This window comes from Passer domesticus, chromosome 6 (genome assembly GCF_036417665.1).
Source record: "Passer domesticus isolate bPasDom1 chromosome 6, bPasDom1.hap1, whole genome shotgun sequence".
NCBI classification, from domain to species: domain Eukaryota; kingdom Metazoa; phylum Chordata; class Aves; order Passeriformes; family Passeridae; genus Passer; species Passer domesticus.
The window spans coordinates 53,552,447-53,577,078 of record NC_087479.1 but is presented as its reverse complement, the minus strand read 5'-3'; the positions used below and the strand labels follow the sequence as shown (position 1 = coordinate 53,577,078).

The 24,632-nt window shown below is 53.7% G+C and overlaps 1 protein-coding gene and 1 long non-coding RNA gene across 3 annotated transcripts; one reads left to right on the top strand and one right to left on the bottom strand.

Annotated features, from left to right (window-relative positions):
- The first annotated feature begins 4 nt into the window (after positions 1-4).
- On the top strand, positions 5-24,016 carry IGHMBP2 (immunoglobulin mu DNA binding protein 2). The gene is made up of 15 exons (XM_064425739.1): positions 5-108; positions 794-963; positions 1,209-1,401; positions 1,916-2,013; positions 6,375-6,538; positions 7,252-7,452; positions 9,377-9,524; positions 11,216-11,390; positions 16,005-16,187; positions 16,611-16,729; positions 17,670-17,764; positions 18,034-18,157; positions 20,065-20,880; positions 21,253-21,425; positions 22,750-24,016. The coding sequence occupies exons 1-15, from the start codon at positions 35-37 to the stop codon at positions 22,945-22,947; spliced, it is 2,931 nt and encodes a 976-aa protein (XP_064281809.1). The 5' UTR covers positions 5-34; the 3' UTR covers positions 22,948-24,016.
- On the bottom strand, positions 1,408-9,367 carry LOC135303676 (uncharacterized). Of its 2 annotated transcripts, none has more exons than XR_010365116.1 (4): positions 8,442-9,367; positions 5,254-5,409; positions 4,110-4,236; positions 1,408-2,004 (listed from the first exon to the last, which is right to left on the bottom strand). It is a non-coding gene; the product is annotated as an uncharacterized LOC135303676 (long non-coding RNA). The 2 variants fall into 2 exon arrangements; XR_010365115.1 differs by lacking the exon at positions 8,442-9,367 and adding an exon at positions 6,210-6,487.
- Positions 24,017-24,632: the final 616 nt, after the last annotated feature.

The window sequence follows — 24,632 nt, the reverse complement described above, 5'->3', positions numbered from 1 at the left end:
CAGCCCCGCCGGGGGGCGGGGCCAGCGCGGGGCCATGGCGGCCGAGGCGGCGGAGCGGCACCTGGGGCTGCTGCGGGACGAGCGGGAGGCCGAGCTGGCCCAGAGCAGGTGCGCCACACCGGCACCGGCGGGTTACGGGGCGGCCACGGCCGGGGACACGTGCGGCTGAGGGGCACGGGAGCGCTGTGACCCCTGGGGAGCACTGAGGGACCCTCCTCTGGGACCCGCTGGCACCCCTGGGGAACACTGAGGGACCCTCAGCTGGGACCCGCTGTGACCCCTGGGGAACACTGAGGGACTCTCAGCTGGCATCCCCTGTCACCTATGTAACCCCTGAGAGATCCTCCCCTGGGACCCCCTGTCACCTATGGAACCCCTGAGAGATCCTCCCCTGGGACCCCCTGTCACCTATGGAACCCCTGAGAGATCCTCCCCTGGGACCCCCTGTCACCTATGGAACCCCTGAGAGATCCTCCCCTGGGACCCCCTGTCACCTATGGAACCCCTGAGAGATCCTCCCCGTCTCCTCTAGGAAACCCTCCTGGCACCGGTGGGAACGCTGCCGGAGCGTCCCTGCTCTAACCAGCCCACCCCACAGGGCTCTGATCCATGGGGAATCCTGCTGGGCTCGCCCCCACAGGACCAAGGTGCCCTCTCAGGTGGCCTTGCTCGTCCTTACCCAGCCAGGGGGATGGAGGTGCCAGCAGCCAGGATAAGGGCACTCCGCTGTGTCCCCTGGAGCTGTGACGCTCAGTCTCACCCCGTGGTGTTCCCACCCGTGTGTGGTTCCCAGGGCATGGCAGGAGAGCGTCTCCCTGAAGGAATTGCAGCGCAGAGGTGTCTGCTTGCTCAAGCTCCAGGTCAGCAGCCAGAGAACCGGCCTCTACGGGCGTCTCCTCGTGACATTCCAGCCCAGGAAGCGGGACTCGGACACCGAGCTGCCCTCCAACAGCTTTGGGCCCGGTCAGTGACACTCCTGTCTCTCCAAAGAAAGAGATCGCACAGCCCAGAATGGTTTGGGTTGGAAAGGACCTCAAAGTCCATCCAGTCCCACCCTCAGCCATGTGCAGGGATACCTTCCCCTAGCCCAGGGTGCTCCAAGCCCCATCCAGCCTGGCCTGGGACGCTTCCAGGGATGGGGCAGCCGCAGCTTCCCTGCACAGTGACACATTTGCCCCACCTCACTCCCTCCCTGCCATCCTCTGCAGGGGACATCGTGGGGCTCTACGAGTCGGCGGGACAGGGGGACCCGCTGTGCACGGGCGTGGTGACACGTGTCACCCCCAAGGCAGTGACAGTGGCCCTGGAGGAGCCCCGGGATGGGGAGCTGGCCGTGGACCACGAGCGCTCCTTCCGCCTGCTCAAGCTGGCCAACGATGTCACCTACAACAGGCTCAAAAGGTGAGGGCTCAGCCCGGCTCACTCTGCCCAGCGGGATGAGGAGTGACAAGCTGAGCCTGGAAAAGCTCTTCCCAGTCCCTTCCCAGTTTGGATTTGTCATTCTAGAGCCTCACAACAGCCTCAGTTTACCCACCTGCTGGCTGGTCCTGCTCTTCCATTTCCTCCTCCAGGCTGTGTTTTGGTCCCGTTGCATTGCCTCTGGAACACTCTGGGTTTTGTGTGGGGCCTTTTCCATCCTGGCAGGAGGAGTGAACAGCTCCTTGCTGGATAAACATCCCAAAAAAGCACATCTGGCTGTACCAAACAGGGACAATGGGCAGTGGAAGCCTGATCTGCACAGGGATGTGTGTGCAAGGGTTGGGAGATGCAGGAATTGTGTGGGCTTAGTCTTGTGGGGTAGCATTGTTCAGCTGTGGAAGAGTTCAGTCCTTACTCACAGCTTGTCTCTGGGCACTTGGGAGTCTCCAGAGAATTCCTGCTGTGCCTGTAACCTGGATCTTCCCTTCTTTGGCAGAGCTCTGACTGCTCTCAAGCAGTACCGGGGTGGCCCAGCCTCCGACCTGATCGATGTCCTCTTCTTTGCCTCTGCTCCCAGGGCGTTCCCTGAAACAAGTAAGGACCCTTTCTTTATCAGGCTTGGTGGGCATCCTTAGGAATTGCCCACGAGAGCACAGATAGCTCTGATCCCTGTTTTTACCCACACATGCTCCAGAAAAGACCCCAGTGTTCAATGCGAGTCATCAGGCGTGCTGCAGCTGGTAGCATTGTGTTCATACTGGTCTATACTGGGCACACTTTCCTCATGGAGAGAACCTGGACAAAATCGTGGATATAAGTAGTATCTACTCTGCTGTGCTTCTTTGGGAGAAACAAAGATTAAATTACACAGCTTCACCTTTTGGGGAGAGCAAAGCCTCTGATCAGCAGCTGTGTCAGATATCAACACCTGCTAATGGATGTTATCCCTTGGCAGAAGGGAAGGGTGCAGAAATCAGGGAGTGAGGGCTGAGGGTGGGCTGTGGGCTGTGTCTAAGCCATGTACAGAGCTCAGGGCTGCTCTCCCCCCTCATGCCATCCATCCCTGCCAGGGTTCTGCCCCTTTTCCTCCCCTCCACAGCTCCCTGTACTCTTTGTCTTCCTTGGAGTCCTGGATTTGGCTGCCCATCGTGGTTTGCCTCTCCCCCATCCCCTCCAGCCAGGCTTGACTTCTGACAGGATGTGCCAGGGACAAAAAATGGGTGCTGATGAGTCCTGTCCCCATTTCTCTAAGCACTGATCCCAGTCTGAGTCAAACCTTTTAGCCCTTTGGCTGCCCGGGGACCTTGGTGCACTCAAGGTTTTAATACTAAATAAAAGAATTAAATTTTAATCAATCAACTTTCCTCAACAGTGCTTTTACCCCTGAGGGAGCAGAACTGCCTCTAATGAAGGAAAGCTCCTTTTCACCACATCACTCAGCTGTGCCAGGCTGGGCAGAGATTAATTTTCCATCTGCTCAGCACTGGGAGTATTGATGGAGGCACGTTAGACAGACAGAGGTGCAATATGAACTCAAAGGCCTTGCAGTTACCTCCTCCCTTCAGAGCTGCTTTTTCCCCACCTAGAGAGATGTTGTACCAGCCAGGAATTAAGGGATAATAACTTGGAATAAGCCTGCCCTGTGCTGAAGGGCTCTGCCAGACCAACTTCAGGCAGCTTTTCTGTGTCACAGCCTCTACTTCCATGACCAAGCACCCATTAGCCTGGTTTCTTTGGGGATCTGTCTCATCCCATCCGTTACCTGGTTTCAAACAAACCCATCAGCAGCAGGCTGAGTCAATAAGCCCTGGACAGCTCCTGAAATTGGCTGTCTAGACACACATCTGTGTCAACACCGTGAGACGAGCTCGCTTCCCTCAGGAACCAGGGAGCCACAGCTGGGAGACAGGGCAGAATCCACTCCAGCAGGTGCAATGTGCAGCAGCAGAAGCCTGAAGCTGATTTTTGTTTGGTTTTTTTGGTTTTTTTTTTATTTTTTTTTTGTGGGGGACAAGATGAGAATCCTAATTTTTCAATCAGGGCATCTTGTAGGTGGGTTCTGACACCGCTGTGCATTTCAGTAATTAATTACCAGACATCAGCAGCCCAACACAACACATCAGAGCCCAGATCCTTTCAAAACACTTAAATATGCAACAATAAATACCCTTGGCATAAGACAAAAACAAGGGATTTGCTGTGGGAAGAATAACCTAAGGAATAGTGAGGAAGGGATCTCCAGTGGGTAGCTGGGATCTGCAGCAAAGATTGGGACTGGCACAAAGCAATTCCACACCTCACCTTGCTGCCTCCAGGAAGGCTCCAAGGGGGAGAACAACTTTTCCAGAAAGGGCAGACTCTGAACTGAGCAGGAATATTGCCCTTATCAGACTCCCTGGGAAGCAGAATCCAGGTGCTCACTCATCAAAAATGCCCTCCTTGTCTCCCTTCCATTTTGATCTGCACCCGTGGCCCTGCTGGAGCTTCCACGCCTGAAATCTCCTTCAAACCATCTTCCCCTGCTCCCAGCATCCATGTGGGATCCCTTCACCCCTACATTTTGGGAATGGGGGGAGTGGAGAGGCTTTTCTTGCCAGCAGAGGCCAGCATTGCTCTGGCTTGCTGTGCTCCTCCTGGCCATCCAAGAGGGACATGTCCCTTTTCCCTTTGGAAAGCAGGTTCTGCTGTACCTGTGCAGGTCACTGATAGCTGCCAGCTCTCTCCTGTGCTCCTGGGCTGGAGAAAGTCAGGAATGCTCATTTTTGAGCATTTCATTCCTGCTTCAGAGGCCTGGCTTGTGTCCAGCTCTTCCCATGGCTGTCAAAAGATTTGTAAAGGGAAAGAAGTAGTCCTGGTGAAAAGGCAGGAACGTCCCCAGAAAAAGCCAACCTGGCAGCAGAGCCCTGGGGAAGCACCAGGGATTTCCAGCAAGACTTTCTTGGCTTTTTGGCACAAGTCACTTGCAAAAAGAACCTGAAATGCTCCTCATCCCTCTGCCCTGTGACACCTCTTGTCATCACCATGGGGCCATGGAGAGGCCTCAGATTCTTGGGGAAAACGAAGCAGTCCAGACAATTCATCTGCCAGATATTTCCTCTGGAGAACAGGGGAAGTTCTGATCCAGGCTGAAGTACCCAGCTGGATTTTGTCCAGCAGGGAGGAGCTGCTGGGGGTGGGGGTCTGAATTGCTCTTGGTCAGAAATATACCTTGGAAAGGGCTTCCAGATGTGGAAAACCTAGGCTCTTCCTCCCAGGAAGGGCTGTTCCCATCCATTTTTGGTGCAAAGACTCCTTTCCTGGGCCTGGATGTCATTCCCCCCAACCCACTGCCTCAGCAGAGCTGCTGGAACTGTGCAAAATAGCATCTCAGTCCCTGGGAATGTTGTGGCACCAACCTGGATGGCCAAGGAAATTTGGTTTTCAACTCTAATAAATGGAGTTGTGCATCAGGGCACAATTAGCTGGCCACCATTGCAGGGATTTCTTCAGGTGAGGATACCTGGAGCCCAGCTGCTGCAGGGAGAAGTTTGGAGGAGTCACAGCATCCCTTAAGAGGCTTTTCCCTCCTCCCCACCAGTGTGGCCAGCCCAGGAGAGGCACAGTGCCAGCCTTCCCACACAGCAGCTCCTGGCAGCCTGTGGTTGGCAGGGATGAGGGTGGGCACAGGCCTGGAGAAGCTCCTCTGCTCATCCTTGAGCAAGGAAGCATCAATGACTCCCACATCCCAGCTGTTCCTCACTGTGGGAAAAGCCTCTCAGGTTTGAAGCTATTCCTGCTTTTTTCCCCCAGCCCATGGGATGCTTCTGGTTTTGTCTTAGTCATTAACACACTCACCCAAAATTTACATATGAGCCAAGAGGCAGAGTGGCAGCAAAAAGCACCTTCAGCCCCATTTCTCTCTTCATCATCACCTCCTCAATGAGTGTCTTTTGTTTCACCTCCTTTGGTGGTGCTGCTTCAAAAGCCAGTGCCACACACAGGCTCACCTGCCTAAAACCAGAAGAAATCCCCATGTTTTTAATCCAGCCCTTGATGCAAAGGGAAGGATGAAGCACATGATGCCCAGCAGGGAAGGATGCCCAGAGATGGGTCTTATATAAGATTTTGTGGGAACGTTATTTTCGGGAAACCTCGGTGTAATGAGTCATCATCCCTGCTGTAATTAACTCCCATAATGAACAAGGAGATTAGCATTAGGATTAGAGGGGGGGATGAGAATAAATTTGGGCCTAAATAAGATCAATCTGGGAGGTTAAAAAGCAGCTTTTGAGAATTCAGTCTCTGCAGTGAAACCAATTCTCTTCTAATGTGATTTGCATATTCTTTTCTCTTTTTTCTCCCTTATTAAAGCAGAAATGAATTTTAGTTTTATCATTTAAATTGCTCTTTGTACCTTTTCCTGCCTTCATCCCCAGTCTTGGCTGACCAACACAGGGCTGCTCTGTTCTGCTCACAGCCTCTAGGTTTTTCTGATTTTTCACTGTTGCTGCACTGGGTTTGCTCACTGGCAGGGATTTGTTTGCCAGATCTGCTACTTCCTCCCCAATTTTCACTGAAAATTTCACTAAAGGTGCTGGTTCTCTCCTGCAAAACAATCCCAGAGCTCCCTCCAGAGCCAGGAAAACCTACCTGTTTGATGCTGGAGCAGCTAAATGCCTCTTAAATTCTGGGAATTCCAGCACTGACTGTTCAAAGGCCAAGTATCAGGGTTGGGGAGGGGATGGGGAAGCATGGGTGCAGGATGGGGAGGGAGCCTCTTTGTTTTGGAAGCATAAAAAGCTTATTTTTACCTTCTGGGGTCTTCCAGCTCCCTCAGTGCTTTCCTGCCAAGGTTCTCCTCATTATCAAATGGGTTTGGGCCAGCTGCAGAGAGCACCACGTACTTCTGGATTTGTGCTCTCAGCCTCTTCCCAGCTGGGGCTGAGGTCCCAGTGACTCTCCTGCTGTCTCCCCAGAGCCTCTGGAGTTCTTCAATTCCTCCCTGGATGAGTCCCAGAAGGAAGCTGTGTCCTTCTCCCTGGCTCAGAGGGAGCTGGCCATCATCCACGGGCCTCCGGGCACTGGGAAAACCACGACCCTGGTGGAGATCATCCTGCAGGCTGTGCAGCAGGGCCTGAAGGTGAGGCTCACTGCCAGGGCTCTGGTGACAGGGACCGCCTCAGGTGGCCACCAGTGACCTCCTCTCCTTGTGTGGAGACCTCAGAGCAGCCTTCCAGTCACGGGAGGGGGCTACAGGGAAGCTTTACAGCGATTCTTCATCAGGAACTGGGGTGGTACCACAAGGGGAAATGGCTTCAGATGGGAAGAAGGGAAATTTTGGTTGGATACTGGGAAGAAATCCTTCTCTGTGAGGGTGGTGGGGTCCTGGCACAGGCTGCTCAGAGAAGCTGTGGCTGCCCCATCCCTGGAAGTGTCCCAGGCCAGGTTGGATGGGGCTTGGAGCAACCTGGGATAGTGGAAGGTGTCAGGGCCCATGGCAGGGGGGTACTGGGTGGGGAAACCATTCCAGGTTTCTATGATTATTTTGCACACTCCTGGGCTTTGTGGCAGCTAGAGCAGCTCCTGTTGAATCTGTACTAATCCAGAGCCTGGCTTGGCTTGCAGGGACCAGGGACTTTTCCCCACCAGCTCCAGGGAGGTGCTGGCAGAGCTCAGGTTTGGGGTTCACTGGGGCCCCTACAGAAGTGCTGCAAAGCCAGGAGGGAATTACCTGTGGCGATGCCGGCGCTTTATTCCCGACAGAAGCACTCAGCTCTCCCTCTCTCTGCTCGGCCACCCCCTGCAGCAGCCGCTGGGTGTCCTCAGAGGTGCCAAGGTGTCTGTCCCCGGCAGGTGCTGTGCTGTGCCCCGTCCAACGTGGCCGTGGATAACCTGGTGGAGCGGCTGGCGGGCGGCAGGGCGCGGCTGCTGCGGCTGGGCCACCCCGCCCGCCTGCTCCAGCCCATCCAGCAGCACTCCCTGGACGCCGTGCTGGCCCGCGGGGACAACGCCCAGGTGGTGGCTGACATCAGGAGGGACATCGACCACGCCTGGGTACGTGCAGCCCGGAGTGATCCCAGGAGAAGGGCAGAGATCACCCCTCCCTGTGAGGGTGGGCAGGCCCTGGAATGGATGTCCCAGAGAAGCTGTGGCTGCCCCATCCCTGGGAGTGTCCAAGGCCAGGTGGAACAGGGTTTGGAGCAGCCTGGGATAGTGGAAGGTGTCCCTGCCCTTAGGAGATGATCCCTTCTAACCCAAACCATTTTGGGATTCTCTTATCTTTGTGTGCTGGAGGGCAGAACTCCTCCTGCCCGAATCCCTCATGGAAATAGGAAAATTCCAGTCCCTGCTGCTGTGTGGGGAGCTACTGCCCCTCACATCACCTGTCTGCCCTGATCCGTGCCCTCCTCTTTAGAAGGGAAACATTCCCATCATTAATTCACTTCCTAACAAGCTGTCTGCCTGTCCTGATACTGCCTCCCACTCTCAGCCACCTCAAGTAGAAAGCAGAGCACATTTTAAAATGCATCCTTAATTTCTTCCTTCTCACCCTAATTTTTCTAACATTCCCTTACAACATAGCTCTGGTACTTGGGGTGAGGATTTGATGCTAATTAGGTTATTTTCTTTCCCTTTTCTGGTGGCAGCACTGTCCAAAAGCCTTTTTTTTTTCCTTCTTAATTTATTTTCCATCTTTCTGACTGGTGATTAATTTTCACTTTCATCTCCTTGGGAGGAGTGTGTCACAGAAGCTGCCCTTGGCTGCAGAGAGCTCATCTCCAAGGTCCTGACCCATCTTTTCTTCCTCCTGCCTCTGTTTCTCCACTGCCACATTCCCTACTTTTCCCTGGAACAATTGCTCCATGTTTTGACTCTTCTCTCTCCTCCCCTTCTCCCCAGCCCACAGAAGGAGCAGTAACAGAAATGAAAACCTTGAGGCATTTCCTACCCCTTTGTGCCTCCTTCCCTTGCCTGGTTTGAGATTCTCAGGACTTCAGCTTCTGAATACTCCTCGCCCCAGCAAGGTTTCAGCCCCACAGTACCTGAGAAGGAAATGCAGCACAGATCCAGGGCCAGTCCAGCTCGAGGGATGCTGAGCAGATCAGGGAGCAGTGCAGGAGAATGAGGCAGGGAATCCAGGAAAAAAACCAGGCTCACACCATGAGCAGCCTTAAACAGACTCCCAGCCCAATGAGGGGATGAGAGAGCTCATGTGAGGCAGCTGGGGATGATTAGAGTTGATATTCCTAATGCCTAATTAGGAATGGGTGATGTCCACACTGACCTCATCCTTAGGGCCTGTCATCCCACACCTGGAATTCCTGAACCCATTTTGATGACACCTGACAGACACAGGGAGGATTCACAGTTTTAAATACCCAGGAATTCAGCCAAAGCAGGGGGCTGAACTGATCCATGTTAGACCCTGGAAAATGCATCCATCCATCCATGGCATGACTGTAGGAACCAGCCTGTCTTACTCTTTTGGCTGCCTTTAAGAGCTTCTGTCTGCAGCCTTTGCATCCTTCCCAAGTCATCAGCCTTACCTCCAGGGAAATAACCCCAATTTCCATCTGGGATTGCTCAGTGAGCTGTAGCTGAGCTGTGGTCCCGTGGCTGCTGCTCTGGCAGTGCTGGTGCCCAGTGCTGGTGGGTTGGGGTGGTAGATACATTTAATACCTGCTAAAAAAAACCCTGAGCCTGTCTGGATGCTGCTCTGGATCCTTTCCAGCAGCTCAGAGAGGCCAGTTTGAGGTGGCAGAGCTGCTGCTGGGGCTTGGGGAGCCCTCCTGCTTCCAGAAGGGCTCTGCTTCCTCAGAACAAGCTAGGCAATCCCAGTCCCTCCCCCAGCAGAGGAACAAGACCCCTCTCCCCAAACATTCCTCCCTGCTCCATGCCCAGATGCTTTGGCTGGTCATAGACACGTCCAGAACTGAGTAGCAGCAGTTGGCTCTATCCAAATTTTTCTCTTTTCTAGGCCAAAACCAAAAAGGCCCAAGACAAGGGAGAGCGCAGCCATTTTCTGGGTGAGATCAAGACCCTGAGGAAGGAGCTGAAGGAGAGAGAAGAGGCTGCCATGGCTGCAGCCCTCAGCCAGGCCAGCGTTGTCCTTGCCACCAACACAGGTGTGACATCCTCCTGCTGGTGTTTCCCCTCCCTTTGCCAGCTAAACCACGTGCTCTGCAAGGCAGCTATCCTGGGGTGGCTGGCACACTTGCTCCCAGCTCCTGGGAGCTCAGCAAAGCCTCCCAAACCCCTCCTCAGTGGGATTCTCCCAGCTTCCACTGTGCCACAGGATGTTGTTGAGCACAGAAGATGGATCTGGAAGGGCCCCTGTTAGCTGTGAGTAGGAGCTGGGAGTGCAGTGAGTAAACAAGTGCTGCTGGAGGTGTGCAATCTGCTCCCCATTGCATAAATCACATGGGATAGCTTCCCTGCTTGGACCCTTGCCAGGACTGATGAAACCCAGCACGTGTTTCCAGAGCCTGCTCCCAGGCTGCATGTGGCTGCTTCTGCACTCACCCAAATGATGTGACACAGGATTTTAGGGAGCAGGTCCAGGTGTCCATCAGGCAGCTGCAGATGGGAAGGTTTGGAAGGTTACTGGCTCAGGTTTTTCATACTCAAAATCTTCAGATCTGGTTGCTCAAGGGTGATTTCTTGAAAGGAAACATCAATAATTTTAGGTCATAAAACAGCAAGTGACTGGAATGAAGGTTAGTGGACAGATAAATCCTTCCATGTCTTAGTCCCTGGGAGTTGGCCTCTCATTTCTTTTTACTTGCCTGAAAGAAAGAGGGAGATTTCCTTCTCCCAGTAAAACTGGTGTTTTTGTTGATCAGCTGTGATTCTCCCTGGAACTGGAGCTTCCCAGCCAGCTGGGGGTCTGTGCAAATGGCAAAAGTTGAGTTATGACTGTACAACTCACCAGAGCAAGTTCATACAGGCTGGAAAACAGATTTGGAAGGAAAACAGTGTCTTTGGTGGCAAACTGGAATGTCTGAAGTGATGCAGAGCTGCAGAGGCAGCAGGATTTACAGTGGCAAAGCCAAATCCCTGCTCTCAGAGCTGCAATAGCACAGGAGCTTTGGATAAAAACATTTCTGCAAATAAAAATCTCCTGGTCTGGGAGACTGGCTTCTTCACCCTGCCCTCCTCCTTTTGCATCTTTCTCCTTTGTGAACTGCAGGGAGATTTGGATGCCCCTGGAATTCATATTTCTGATCAATGTATGGATCAGTACCAGTAGGTCTGGGTTAGAGCAGGATGTCTGTAAGGAGACAAATGTTACAAATGGATTTCTGCTGTTAAAAATAAGTCCTTGATGTGGCTGTCTGGTTCCAGTTTCCTTTCCCTCTTCCCAGTGCCATGAGGAGGAGCAGAGTCAGCCCATTCCCCCTCTCAGGGTGTCCCTCAGTTAGCAGACAGGTGAATCCCCAGTCCCTCACCCTCTCAGTGCTGGGCATGAGGAATTTTTTTGGCACTGGGGGGCAGCAGGAAGGTGGGTGTTCCTTGCTCTGCTCCAGATGAAGCTCCCAGATGGCATCTGGGCTTCACTGCTGTTCCCAAAGATGCTTGGAAGCTTCTGGGCCCAGATGCCAGGGGAAAAAAGGACAAAGAGGAGCTGGCAAAAACAATCCTGACTTACACATATCAACGGCTACGTGTTTGGCAGGGCTGAATTCCTACATCTCTGCAAGGAAACATTATTTCACTTGCCTCAATCACTGTTACAGCTTGTGAGGTTTGTTTCCAGAGCAGGTTCCTCACTCTTCCTTGCTCCCCTGCTCACTTGGGAACCTTCTCCTTCCACCAGGTGCTTCCTCAGACGGCCCCCTGAAGCTGCTGCCTGAAACCCACTTTGACCTGGTGGTGATTGATGAGTGTGCCCAGGCTCTGGAAGCCAGCTGCTGGATCCCTCTGCTGAAGGCTCCCAAGTGCATCCTGGCTGGGGATCACAAGCAGCTGCCCCCCACCATCATCTCCCACAGGTAAAAATCCTGGATCCTCCCGTTCTTTGTGCAGCTTCAGAATCCTGGTGATTGGAGACATTTCATGGTGGAGATCTGTGCTGCCTGCAGGCTCTGTGGAATGCATTTGGGCTCATCCTCAGGCTAATCCAAGTCTTTCCTTTAATTCTGCTTCTGTGGTTTCCACGTTTATTTATTTAATGTACTAATATGTGAATTGGCCCAGTGAGATGCTGCATTATCACACACCTCAGGGATTATAAAACCTCCCAGTCCCTACAACAAGGATAATAAGAACAGTTAGTTTGTGGAAAAGATCTGTGGATAGTGCAAATTGCCTGTGCTTCCAGGGGGATGCTGCAAAGAGTACTGAGGAATCTTTGAGTAATTTAAAATATAAATGTGCTCATGTTCATCTGGTTTAGGCAGCTCAAGATCTGGAATTACTGAACCACAGAAGCAGAGAAATAGCCCTGACTTCATAAACATCCTCTCCAGCTTCCAGAAAATAATGAACAAGACACATATCTGCCACCTCACTTGGATTTTGAACACAGGAAATGAAAGATCCAAGGCAGGCAGCAGCTCCCAGCACATGGCCAGGAGATAGTGAGAACAGCATTTTGGGGCTGCAGCATCCTCTCATTTTACCTCTCTCAGATGCCCAAAAGCTTGCTGTTCTGCAGATCTTGGCAGGTGATAAACACATGCTGAACTGCCTGGAAGTGTCCAGCCTGGTGAGCTCCAAAAGCCTCTTCAGAGCCTTGCACTCTTGGTGTCCTGCTCTTTATTCCCTGGGAATTTGCAGGCTGGCTCTCCATGCCTGGATTTTCCAAGCAAGGCACTTTTTGGAGTGGTATCTTGTTGGTAGCAAGAAAAAATTGGCCATTTGGTCCTTCTAATTTCAGAGTTGTTATTATTTTCTGTGAGTGGTGCATAAAGTTCCTCTTTTTCCCCAGAGACACTTTATGATAGCTCCATAATGCTCCATAGTGCCCATCCAGCTGGATCCACCTCAGCAGCCTCAGCCTGGCTTTTCCCCAGACTGTCAGATTAAGGGCAAAACACAGTAAAAATCCCAGCTCTGTTACTCTGGAACAGGGCTGACACTCAGCTGGTGTCACTTTTGGCTCCCTCTTTTGAGACAAAAGCAGTTTTTCTTCACTCCAGAAACATTATAGCAGCTGCTTTTTTTTTCTGCTCTGTCACGGTGGCTGCTGCCAGGAGCCTTGGCTGGAGCTGGAGGCAAAAAGCTCCTCCTGGATCTCCTCCTGCTCCTGCTTGAGGAGTTGTGCTTTCCTCTCCATCAGCTTTGACTGGTGGCCTTGGCATGCTGGGGGAACATCAGACTCCTTGATCTTAAAGCTCTTTTCCATCCTGAACAACTGTGATGGAAATAAATGTGATGCTGGAGAGCCCTGTTTTGGGCTTTCCACATTCCCTGCAGACCCAGGAAGCAGCACAGTGGCAGATCCCTTCCACCTCCTTCCGTGGGTATTTCCAGAGCTCCCACAAAGGCCCCAAATCACCTGCCAGCTCCTCTGTGGTTCAGGGGAAGCAAGGAGCTATTTCCAGGGATGATTCATGCGGAGGACTCCAACCCTTCCGCCCACCTTCCCCTTCTCCATTGATGACAGCGGGCCTGGAGTGGGTGGGCTCCTATTTTTGGGGCCACGGGGAAGGGTCTGAAGTTATCTGGGATGAATCCAGGCTGGCAGGAGGCTCGGCTGTTACTACAGCAGAGGAAGGCAGCCCTGCTCAGGCAGGAAGCCTCTGTCCAGCAGCAGGAATGCTGTGGGGCTCTATCCTCCTTGCTGTTTCCTGCTTGTTCCTCCATGGAATCAGCATTTTCCTGTTCCTACCAGCAGTGACCCCGTGAGGCCTAGGGAATGTTTGACAGTGGGCCTGAAGGCTGCTCCTCTTCCCTGCTTGCTGACACCCCTGGAGCTTTCCCAGGATCAGAGGACATCCCCACACACACCTTTCAGTCCATGCTGGCAAATTCCAGCCCCCTCCAATTCCCCCTCAGCAGCTCCAGCCCAGGCTCACAGGCAGCACCTTCCACCTTGGAGGTCCTCCTATTTGTCCTTGTCCCTGTGGGCATCTCCATGCCAGGGCATCTCCCTGCAGTCTGTCAGGAACATTTCTTTGCCTTGTTGGAGCCCTCATTCCATCCTTTTCCCCATGAATTCGTGTCCACATCAGGGTTCTGATGTATTAATTTGGTTTTACTCCCCTCAGATGCTGGCAGATGCTTCTCAAACCCCTTGCTCTCAACAAACACTGGGATATTTTGCCATCTTGTTTGTCCATGGGCAGTCTGGATGTCTGCACCATCCCAAATCCATGTGCTGATTCCCATGGCAGGTCTGAATGGGCTTCCTTTCACTTGGTCACTGAAGTGCCAGGCTTGGGTTTCTCTGGAGTCTCCACAGCTGGAATGTCCTGCTGCACATCCATTAATTAACTCCATTAATGTGGGTTCCTGAGCTGTGAAGACACAGTGACCTCCTTTTCCAGGCTCTTCCAGCCAAATCCAGTGTGCACTGCAGGGATCAGTCACACCAGCATCCCCTGTCTCAGGGATGAATAAGAAAAAATATGCCATGGCTGAAGACACAGCCCCAGCCTTCCATGGGAAACAATTCCTGGTTTTCTCCTAGTACTGATCATTCTGGGCACGTACAGGGCAGACTGGCCAAGCACAGCATTTCCTGCAGGCAAAACAAGGTGAAACCATGTTAGCAACAAATCCTGCTTGCTGTGGGCTGGGTTTGGGAATTCTGCCTTTCCCAGCTGTACTTTAGGTACTTTCAAGTAGATATTCCCAAGCATCCAGTGCATGGTTCTGTCTGTCCAACCTCTTATCCCAATTTTATTTCTCTGAAGCAATCAATAGGTAAAAAACATCTGCTCAGGGCACTCAGGATTTTGTTGGCAGAGAAATCAACCACCATAGGAATTAATTGAGTGGTAAAATAACAGAAAGTTATTAACAGGTGAAATATTCCCGAGCAGATTAATTTCTCATTATTAATTCAGCATGTAACCTCCTGCAGATCCCTGTGGTGGGAATGCTGCTGGAAGGGTAGGGAACAGCAGCATTCCTGAGGCTTGCTCTGAGCTTTAATGGCTGTTTCAGGCATGTGCTTGCACCTGAGTGCCAACAGCTCTCCCTGCTCAATTTCCTTTCTGTCCAGGACATCCAGGCTCTGTGGGCAGAGCAGAGCTGGGAGAATCAAGTTAATTCCTTATGTCTGGAGTGCATCCCTCAACCCCACACCTTGCTGTGTCCCCTCATCCCATCCACCCCAGCCCCCTCTGGCAAACTGCTGCCTCCCACATCCTGCAGCCCTGTGCATCCAGAGGTTTTTCCCCTTTTTTTGCCTGTGTGCTGCATCCTATGATTCAGCGAGGAGGAGAGCTATTGAGGCCTGGCTTCTTGGAAAGAGTTGTCCTTAATTGTCCCTTCTGCAGGTTTAATGACTTGGCAGTCTCTTGTCACATTTCCCAAGTGCCTGTGGTGAGCGTGGCAGGGCTGGCTGGTGCCACAACAATCTGCCTGCTGTGGGGCTGTGTAGTGCTGGAATTCCCCCGGCAGGGACTGGATGCATGCTGTGCCCCAGAGCTTGATGGAGAGCGTTTTCCTGAGCTGTTCCCTGTCATCATTCCATCATCTTCATGCTGCTTCCTTGTGTCTGGCAGCCACCAGCACGCTCAGTGTCAGCTTCAGTATGAAAAATCTCTGTAGGCTCACAAAATCCAAGGGCAACGACTTCCATCCTTCTTCCTTGGATGGTGCCTCCCAGCAAACCTTCTGTGAGGCCAGGAGGAAGCAAACAGGCTCATGAAAGGCTGAATTCTGTAGGAATTTGATTAATTTCTGCCACATATATGAACAAGGAGCGCTGCTGGATGTGATGGGGGTTTAGTGGGTGAAAAAGCAATGAGTGCAGTGCATCCAGGCCTCAGTCCAGGGTGAGCAGCCAGGGAAGGATGGAAATGCTGGAGCAGCAGGGGTCTTGATGAAAGCAGTAAGGGTTGGCTGTGTGGGCACCAGGCATTCCAGAATTTGGGGTGAAGCTCTGATCCTATTGCAGTGGGTGATGCTGATGCTGTGGCTGAGCTTGCAGTAACACCACTGTAGCCTTACACTGATGGAGCATGGAATCATGGAATCACTGAGGTTGAGAATGACCTCTAAGAGCACCGAGTCCATGCTGTGATCAATCCCCACCTTGTCAACCAGGCCAGAGCACTGAGTTCCACATCCAGTTGTTCCTTGAACACCTCCAGGGTTCCTTGAACACCTCCAGGGTGTTCCAAGGAACACCAGGGTGGTGACTCCAGAGTCCATGCTGTTGGCTTTGCTTGAATTACAGGGGCAGGATCCGTGTCCAAGAGTCTGTCCCTGAGGAGGGTCTGATGGACAGCGCTGTTGGCACCCGGGTGGAACAGGGGTGACAGTGCCACCCCAGGGGAGCCGCACGAAGGTGCTGAGCGGGGCTGGAGCGCGGCTGCTCCCAGGGCATTCCCACTGCCACCCTCCGCCCCGCGTGTGCCGGGAGGGGCTGGCTGAGCCCTGGGCCGTCCCTGGGGATGGACACTCCCACTCTGAGGTGCCTCTCCGTGCAGGGCGGCGGCCGAGGGGCTGTCCCTGAGCCTGATGGAGCGGCTGGCGGGGCACTACGGGGAGCGGGCGGTGCGGATGCTGACCGTGCAGTACCGCATGCACCGGCTCATCATGGAGTGGGCGTCCTCGGAGCTCTACGGCGGCCGGCTCAGCGCGCACCCCTCCGTGGCACAGCACCTGCTCAGGTGGGTTCCTGCTCTCCGCTGCTGCTGCAGGAGCTGAAGTGTCCTTTTCGTCCCCGTTTGTCCCTTCCCCGCGCAGTTTGCCGCTCCTCCTGAGGCTGGGACAGCGTTTTTGTTTCAGCCGTTGTTTCATCGAGGAGACACTGCTGGGGGAGTTTGTCCTTTTTGCTCTGTAACCAGAAGTGATGCAGAGTTGCCCTCTGTGTCCTCCTTTGCTATGATAGTCATGGAATCCCACAATGGTTTGGGTTGGAAGGTTGGAAGCCCACCCAGTGCCATGCCATGTGCAGGGACAGCTTCCATTAGGCCAGACTGCTCCATATCCCATCCAGCCTGGCTCTTCCAGGGATGGGGCAGGCACAGCTTGAGTGGATATTGCTGTAACAGCAGCTTTGGTAACTTTCCTTTCCCAAATACCTTGTGCAGGGACCTGCCAGGTGTCTCTGACACAGAGGAGACCAGCATCCCCTTGTTGCTCATCGACACCGCTGGCTGTGGCCTGTTTGAGCTGGAAGTGGAGGATGAACAGTCCAAGGGGAATCCAGGTACCACTGGCCACAATGGATGGACTGAGGTGCTCAGCCCACCACAGGCTTGGCCACGTCCCAGAGATGTCTCCCTGGGGAAGGTGGGGTCCCAGAGAGCCTTGCTTAGCTGAGAGATCTTCCCTCCATAAATCCTCAACCTCCAGGGACTCCGAGCTGTGTTGGAGCTCTGGTGACAGTGTCCAGCTTGTGGTGGCCTCTCCTGCTGCCGTGTCCCCTTGCAGGGACGTTTCTCCGTGCTGAGGGCTGGGACAGGGTGGAGAATCCCTGTGGCAGGTGCTTTACAGCAAGGAAGGTAAATAGCAGCAGGCAGAGCACAGGCCTGTTTTGAGAAGACAGTGGATAAGGCTCAGAATTGCCTCCCAGTCTGCTTCTTTCCATGAAATCCTGTCTGGTTCTTCTGCATGGATTTTCCTAGGACACCAGGTTCTGCTGCTTTTCACCTGAAAAAGAAGATTTCATTGCAGAGCTTGAGTGCAAAGTCGGGCTGGAAAACACAAGGGCAGTTTTTACCAGTTTAAATATCTTTTACCTTCTCTTTGACCACCACCATCATTTGAGTGCCTCATTTTTCCATGCAGCATTCCCAGAGCCCTGCTGAACACAACAGGCTCTTGTGGAGAGCTAAAAAGCCTGGTCTGAGAGAACTCAGAGATATGAAACAGAGGATTAGAGGCACATCTCCCCAAATTTGGGAGGCAGCCTTCTGGCACAGCTCACTGCAGAGTCTTGATGTTTATTGCTGTGTTTTGCTGCAAAGCAGAAGCCCGGCCAATGAACCATGAAATAATTCATACAGGATTTCATTTTTCCCCTTACATCTCTCTGAACCAGGCACCATTTTGGATAACCATTTCATGGCAGCCTTTCCTGCTGTTCTGGGGGAGGTGGGCACATTTCTCTGGCCTCTGTCCCCTGTCACACTCTGTTCCTGTCCCAGGGGAGGTCCAGCTGGTGGGGATGCACGTCCAGGCCTTGGTGGACGCTGGTGTGAAGGCCAAGGACATTGCTGTGGTGGCCCCCTACAACCTCCAGGTGAGCTGTCCCTGTCCTGGCATCCCCCCTGTCCCTGCACACAGAGCACCATGAGACCCCAGAGAGCTGCAGAGCCAAATCTAACCAGCATTTGGGACCAACTCCTGCACCTCTGAGCAGCTTGGGGCCGTGGAGGTGTTCCACTCACAGCCTCAGGAGATGCTCATCCTTGTGGGTGTGGGAAGGAGGGATTTCCCCCAAAACCCTGCCATTTAAATCCTTTTCCCCCATGTATTTCCTTTAAAAGCTACCCTTGGCCTGTTTCTCAGGTGGACATGCTCCGACAGCACCTCTGCCACAGCCACCCTGAGCTGGAAGTTAAATCAGTGGATGGTTTCCAGGGAAGGGAGAAGGAGGCAGTGATCCTGTCCTTTGTCAGATCCAACAGGAAAGGTAAGACCTGGCTGCTGGAGCGCTGCTCCCCTGGGAATGAGGAGCAAGTCCTGTAGCCAAGTGCTGTGGTCTAATTGCAGTGCTCTAACACTTGGCTCTGGATGGATTTACTGGCAAACCCTCCCTTTTCAGGCTTTTTTGTTTAATTAATGAATATATGTGCTGTCTGGGCTGCAGAGGAGGCTCCTGTGCCACAGCAGGTCCAGGACTGCTCACTTGGAAGGCTCCCTGGCCCCTGAGGCCTCAGAAATTATTTAAACCACCACCCTAAGAGTATCACATCCCATTAGCCCCACATTTATTGGGGTTGGGGGGTAATTTCTTGGGTTTTGATCCCATTTGGGGTGAATTCCCTGCAGAAAGTGAGCAGGAGCTGGCATCCCAAGCCATGCACAGAAAATGCTGCTTTGGGGAGCAAAATCTAGAGCGGAAAATCAAGTTCTTTGCTATCAGCAGCTGCAGTGGAAGTTAATAGCTGGAAAAAAGCTGCTGCCCTGGGGGCAAGGCTCCTGTGCAGGGAACTGAAAGGTTTGATGGAGCTGGCTCAGCAGGATCACTCTGTGATCACCTCTGTTCCATGCTGGGATCAATTCCCTTTCCAAACCCACAGTCCTGTGGCCCTACCTGTGCTGCTGGAGGTGAAATGCTGAGGGCTGGAAGGGGGAAAAAAAGGGGGAAATATGCAAAGAAGGAGGAGATGCCTCTTTTTCCAAGCCTAGAGGAGGAAAAGCAGCCTTGCAGGGAGAATGGGGAGGTGGGGACAGCACTAAGAATAGTCCTGATCCAGGAGTGACTCACCTCTGTGCTGGTGGGAGCTGGTGGCCCTGGGAGGGTGAGTGTCCCACAGCCCCTTCTCCTGCACAGGGAGAGGCCAAAGCTCAGGTGTGGGGCAGGAATTGCTTTTTTGGGGACACGGACAGGCTTCTCCTTGACCTGTCCCTCTGCAGCCATTCCTGATCCAGCAGGAAACCTTCTTCATTTAAGAGGAAATTTTTCCCTCTGAGGGTGCTGAGGCCCTGGCACAGCTTGCCCAGAGAAGCTGTGGCTGCCCCATCCCTGGAAATGTCCAAGGCCAGGTTGGACAGGGCTTGGAGTCTGGGATAATGGAAGGTGTCTCTGACAGGGGGTGGAACTGGATGGGCCTTAAGGTCCTTCCCAACCCAAACCATTCCAGGATTCAAAGGAGTTGGATTTACCCCTGCAACTGGGTTAAACCTCATCAGAGAAACTGGGAATTGTTCTCCGACCTGCAGAGCAGGGAGAGGGGCTCCCCCTCAGCCTGCCCTTCAAAGGCAGCACAAATGAGGCTGCTGAGGCAGAGCCAGGCTGGGCACTGCTCTGGCAGAGGCATTAATCTTTTCCTGCCTGGCCTCCTCACTGTTCCCTGGAGCTGGGAGCTCGCAGCCACCCACGCTCCACTCTCACTGCCTGATCCTGCCTGAGTCATCCCAGCACTGCCGGCTCTCGTGTGTCTGTGAGCAGAGCAAAACCTCCCCGAGCTCCCAAATGGCTGTTCCTACAGACCTCAGGGAATTTGGGGGCAGGGGGGAGCTCTTTACCTGCAGTCCCTCCTCTGTTGCAAGGTGAGCCTTTTCCACACTGCTCCATCTTGTGTTTGCTCCCAGCTCCAAGCTGAGCTTGTGTCATGGGCCAGGCAGGGAGATGTTTCCCCTTTCCCTGAGCCTTCCATCCTCTTCCCAAAGCCAGGAGCTCAGTGTGGAGCCTGTGCAGCACAGGCAGGGAGAGGAACAGCTGTGAGCAGAGCCCCATAAAAGCCAACTCTCACCCTCCAGCCAATAAATCCTTGGACCAAACTCCTGCTTGGAGGACGTGGGGTCCCCCTACCTGTCCCCCTGCCTGTCAGGGTCCCTGTCCCCTCTGGCATCCCTTCCCTGCTGTTTCCCCAGGTGAGGTGGGCTTCCTGGCCGAGGAGCGGCGGATCAACGTGGCGGTGACGCGGGCGCGGCGCCAGGTGGCCGTGGTGTGTGACAGCCACACCGTGGGCAGCCGCCCCTTCCTGCGGCGCCTGCTGGACCACCTGTCCCAGCACGGCCTCGTGCGCTCCGCCTTCGAGTACCTGGATGACCTCGTGCCCCAAAACTACCCCGGGGAGGGCAGGGCACAGCCCCAGCAGGGCCCCAAACCACCGGGCCCCAAGGCGCGGCCGGCTCCGGCTGGGAAGCTCAAGGATGTAGCAGCTGGAGCAGGGAGCCAGAAACCAGGAGCACGGAGCTCCCCGAGTGCTGCCACAGCTGGGAGGGATGGCTCTGGGTCAAAGGAGGGTGGGGACAGGTTCAGGGCCATGCTGGTGGCCTTCCTGGCGAGCAGCGAGGCGCAGCTGGATTTCCCGACATCCCTGAATTCCCACGAGCGGATGCTGGTGCATGTGCTGGCAGAGGAGTACGGGCTGCAGCACCTGAGCTCCGGGGAGGGCCGGGACAGGTACATCAGCGTCCGCAAGAGACTCCCCAAGCAGCCCCCACTGCCCTCCAAGCCCCTCCCTGAGCCCCTCCCCGAGCCCCTCCCCGAGCCCCAGCATCCCCACGGGAACACCCCTGACCCTGCGGAGCCGGGGGAAAGCAGCAAGGGCTCGGGAAAAGTGGACCTGAAATCCCTGCACCTGGAGAGAGTCCAGAGGGAGAAAGCCAGGCAGGAGGAGGCGGTCAGGAAGGTGCAGGAGCCCAAGAGTGGCAGAAGGAAAAAGGACAAGAATGAAGCCAAAGGTGGGTGAAGCTTTTTGTAACCAGCACAATTAATGCTTGTCCTTGAATGGGTCTTAATCCTGGTGGGTTTGCTCCAGACTTTGGGATTTGGGTAGGGAGCATGTGGCTCTTGGAAAGCTGCAGGAAGGTGGGAACAGGCTACAGCATCCAGGTAGAGGGGTTTGGATACCTGGAGGCACATTCTGTAAGTGAGAGGAAAAACACTGGAGACCCTTTCCCAGGAGAGAGCCTGAGGAATCCCAAAAGTGGGGAGAGGAGCTGAGGGGAGTACCTGCCCACACTGAAGGATGTAAAGGCAGAGGCTGCCCTGTGGCTGCAGGAGGGTGGGTTTGTTCCCAGGCCCCAAGCCAGGTGTGTGTTCACCTTTCCCAGGAAAACCAGCGGTCGGGAGCGCGGCCGGAGAGGATTTCGACGCTCTGATCTCCGCTGCCATGGAAGCTGACAGGACCTGTGGCTTCCCCCGCTGCAAGGCCTCTGTCACCACCCTGGGCCAGCTCTGCCACCACTGCCAGCGGCTCTTCTGCCTCAGCCACCACATCCCCGAGGTAAGGAGGGGCAGGACAGGCTCAGCCTGGGAATTTTCCCTGTGGAGCTTCCCAGGCAGGGAGTTTGAGCAGAGCCCTCCGTGTCAGAGCCTGTGCTGAGCTCAGGTGCACAGGGTTGGCAGGTGCTGACACCTGGGCTCTGCTCACCTCTTCCTGAGGGATTTTCTGTTTTCCTCTCATTTTGTGCCCTTCTTTACCATTTTCTGGCACTTACACTCTGGGGCCCTGTGGATAAAGTGAGGCAGAGAGCAGAAATGGGGAAGCACAAGTTTCAGGCTCAAGGAGCCTGGACTCAATTCCCAGCTCTTTGCACGTTCCCTCTGCATTCTGAGGATGACCCCAGCCCTTTGCAGATTATCTCTGCATCCTGGGGACAGGTCAGGCACGGTGCAGTGCTGCCTGGCCAGCAATTCAGAATTCCCTGTGTCCTTGTTCCTCACCCTGTGGAACCCCGGGAGCTCAGCAGCCCTATAAATCCTTGGCAAGATTTTCCCTCTGTCAAGAGCTATCTGTTTCCATGGCAAGGAATAGTTGTATTTATGGTCACTCACATCCAGGGGGATGGAGATTTATTCCCTGCAGAATGGCCTCTCCCTGCTGAACTGTAACAAGGCTCCAACAATTGTAGGGATTCAAATCCATGTCAGCCCCAGGAAGGGCTGTCACAGCTCTGAGGGAACAGGCTGGGACCTCACTCCATGGAAACATAAATGACTTTGGGATGGGCCAAGAAAAGGGATTGGATTTTAGGATCTCACCTGAGAGGGATAATGCCAGTGTTGGACTTAGCTCATTGAAGCATCAGGTTAATGGCTAAAAAATGTCTCCCATTCCCCAAAACTCCTTTCCCAGTTCATGGAAATGAGGTGGAAGGAGCCACTTGAACCATCCCAAAGGATGATTTACCTGGTATTCAGAGCCCAGCACATGGATCTTTATATTTCATTCTGTGTGAGAGGAGCTATAAAAATGATTTAATAAAACACAAAATAATTAATATTAATTACTAATTTTAAACAATAAGAATAAATATATAAAAATATAGGATCAAAATATAAAATGAAGGTAAATAAAAATAAAATGAAAATAGAATAGTAAACAATGATAATGAAATAATGAATTGAAATTATAAACATATATAAGTATGTAAATTAATATAACATCACAATAATATAATAAGATGTAATGATAATAATGGCTGTAAATGATGGGAGGTGATTTTAGGGGGATGCAGAGCAGGCCAAAAAGGAATTCCAGGCTCAAGGAGCGACAGCCCCTGCCTCCCACATGGATGATCCGTGCCCCGTGGCCGTTCTCTCCGCAGGTCCATGGCTGTGGGGAGAAGGCCAAGGCGCAGGCTCGGCAGCGGATCAGCCGGGAGGGGATCCTGTACCCCGGGAGCGGCTCCAAGGACAAATCCCTGGATCCCGCCAGGCGAGCCCACCTCCAGCGGCGCCTGGACCAGAAGCTCAGTGAGCTGACGAGCCAGAGGAAGGGCAAAAAGAAAGACAAGGAGAAATGAAGGACCCGAATCCTGCTTTTTTAACCTCAAAGCCACAGCTCAGCCCCGCCAGGGCAAAGCTGCTGTGCTGGAAGAGGGGGCTCCCTGGGTGGAATATGGGGCTCCATTCTGGGGGGAAAACCTGGAGCTGGGAGCCTTCCCGAGGTGCAGGGCCGAGGCAGGGCAGGGAGAGCTGCTGCATTGTCCTGGTCATCTGTACTGACACGGTGATGGATGCACTCAGGGGCCAGAGCACGCTGGTAAAACGGGCATTAAACACCCAAAGCTGTCACTGTCACATTGGTCCCTGCGGCAGCATGTGATGGATGCCTGGGAACAGGAACGTGGGAGGCACGGAAAACCCGGGGTGAGCCTGTGCTCCAGGGAGGATGGCTGAGGAAATGGATGTGTCCCAGAACCCCCTGGCTCTGCTCAGAGCTGGAGGGGGCTCAGCCCTGCTCCAGGTGTGCCAGGGATGGGAATAGAGATGGAGAAAGGGAGGCCTCCAGCCCAAACCGTGCTGGCACCACGAGGAGCCGGTTCAGCACATGGAACCATTTCCCTGGGAGAGCCTTCCTGTGCCACTGGGAGGTCTCTCCCTCCTCACTGCTGCCTGTCCCTTCCCAGATCTGTCCTGCCCTTCCCACAGAGCTCCTTGGAGGCTGATTCCCACTGGGAAAGCCCACAGTGACAGCAGGTGCAACCACACGAGCTTTGCGGGTGGGAGGGAGCCTGGTGTCCATCCTGGACATTTTCCTAATCCTTCACACAGGGGCCATCTATCCCACCCACAAAATAGCTCCAGCAGCATTTTTTGTCCCCAGGATGAAGGAGAAGGTGCAAAGGTGCCTCAAATAGGAATGGCTGGAGAGGAGCACTTTAAAAATGCCTAACCTACATATTCCCCATTCTTTTGGGGCTAAACATCACAGATCCAGCACCTGTGGAAGTCACTCACCTCATTCCAAGTAAAGCTCAGCAGTTGGCAGGAGCTGCCAAACAGCCAAGGATTTCTGTGTCCATCTCTTCCCAAATACTTGGCTGGGATAGCTAATAAGCAAATTTTCCCCCAAACCTCATGGGCTGTGAGTACTGGCTATGAACAACTTCCCACAAAAACTTCCTCATCCCTCAGAAAACCTCATCCATCACACCCCTCCATCCTTGGCTCGTGCCTTGGTGCTGTGCATCGCCCATGGAGGGATGGCACTGGCTCCCCTGGCAGCAGGTGGGACAGGGAGAAGTGGGGAGGAGGAAGTGTGGGACAAGGGAATCTGGACATCGGTGAGTGGAGATGGGCAGGGAGAGCAGAGGGGGATGATGGAACAGGGACATCACAGCCGTGTCCCAAAGGGAAGGTCAGGCAGCACAGATGGGAAGGCAAAGGTGCCACCAGCTCAGGGGATAACTCACCTTGGAGTTACTTTTTAATCAGGGAAAAACAGATAAATGGCTCATTCACAGCTTTTTCCCTGCTCAGATCATCCAAGCAGCCACATCCCAGCCCATGCTCATCCCGTGGTGCCAATTCCATGGCACAGAGTCCCAGACACCCCCAGATTTCCCAGCCTGGCTTCCCACCAGCATCCTGCAGGCAGGGAAAAGCCAAGGCTCCAGGCAAGGAGGGATGTGGCCCCTCTCCAGCTCTCCAGCCTGTGCCATGAGGGGCTCCATCACCCTCCACAAACCAGAGTGGGAATTGGCTC

What these genes read in the sequence shown, in the direction of transcription:
- IGHMBP2 (XM_064425739.1), top strand. Translation starts at nt 35, where the DNA reads ATGGCGGCCGAGGCGGCGGAGCGGCACCTGGGGCTGCTGCGGGACGAG. An exon ending in GGGACATCGACCACGCCTGG is followed by an intron (nt 7,453 to 9,376) that starts GTACGTGCAGCC and finishes TCTCTTTTCTAG; the next exon opens with GCCAAAACCAAAAAGGCCCA. An exon ending in TGGCCCCCTACAACCTCCAG is followed by an intron (nt 17,765 to 18,033) that starts GTGAGCTGTCCC and finishes CCTGTTTCTCAG; the next exon opens with GTGGACATGCTCCGACAGCA.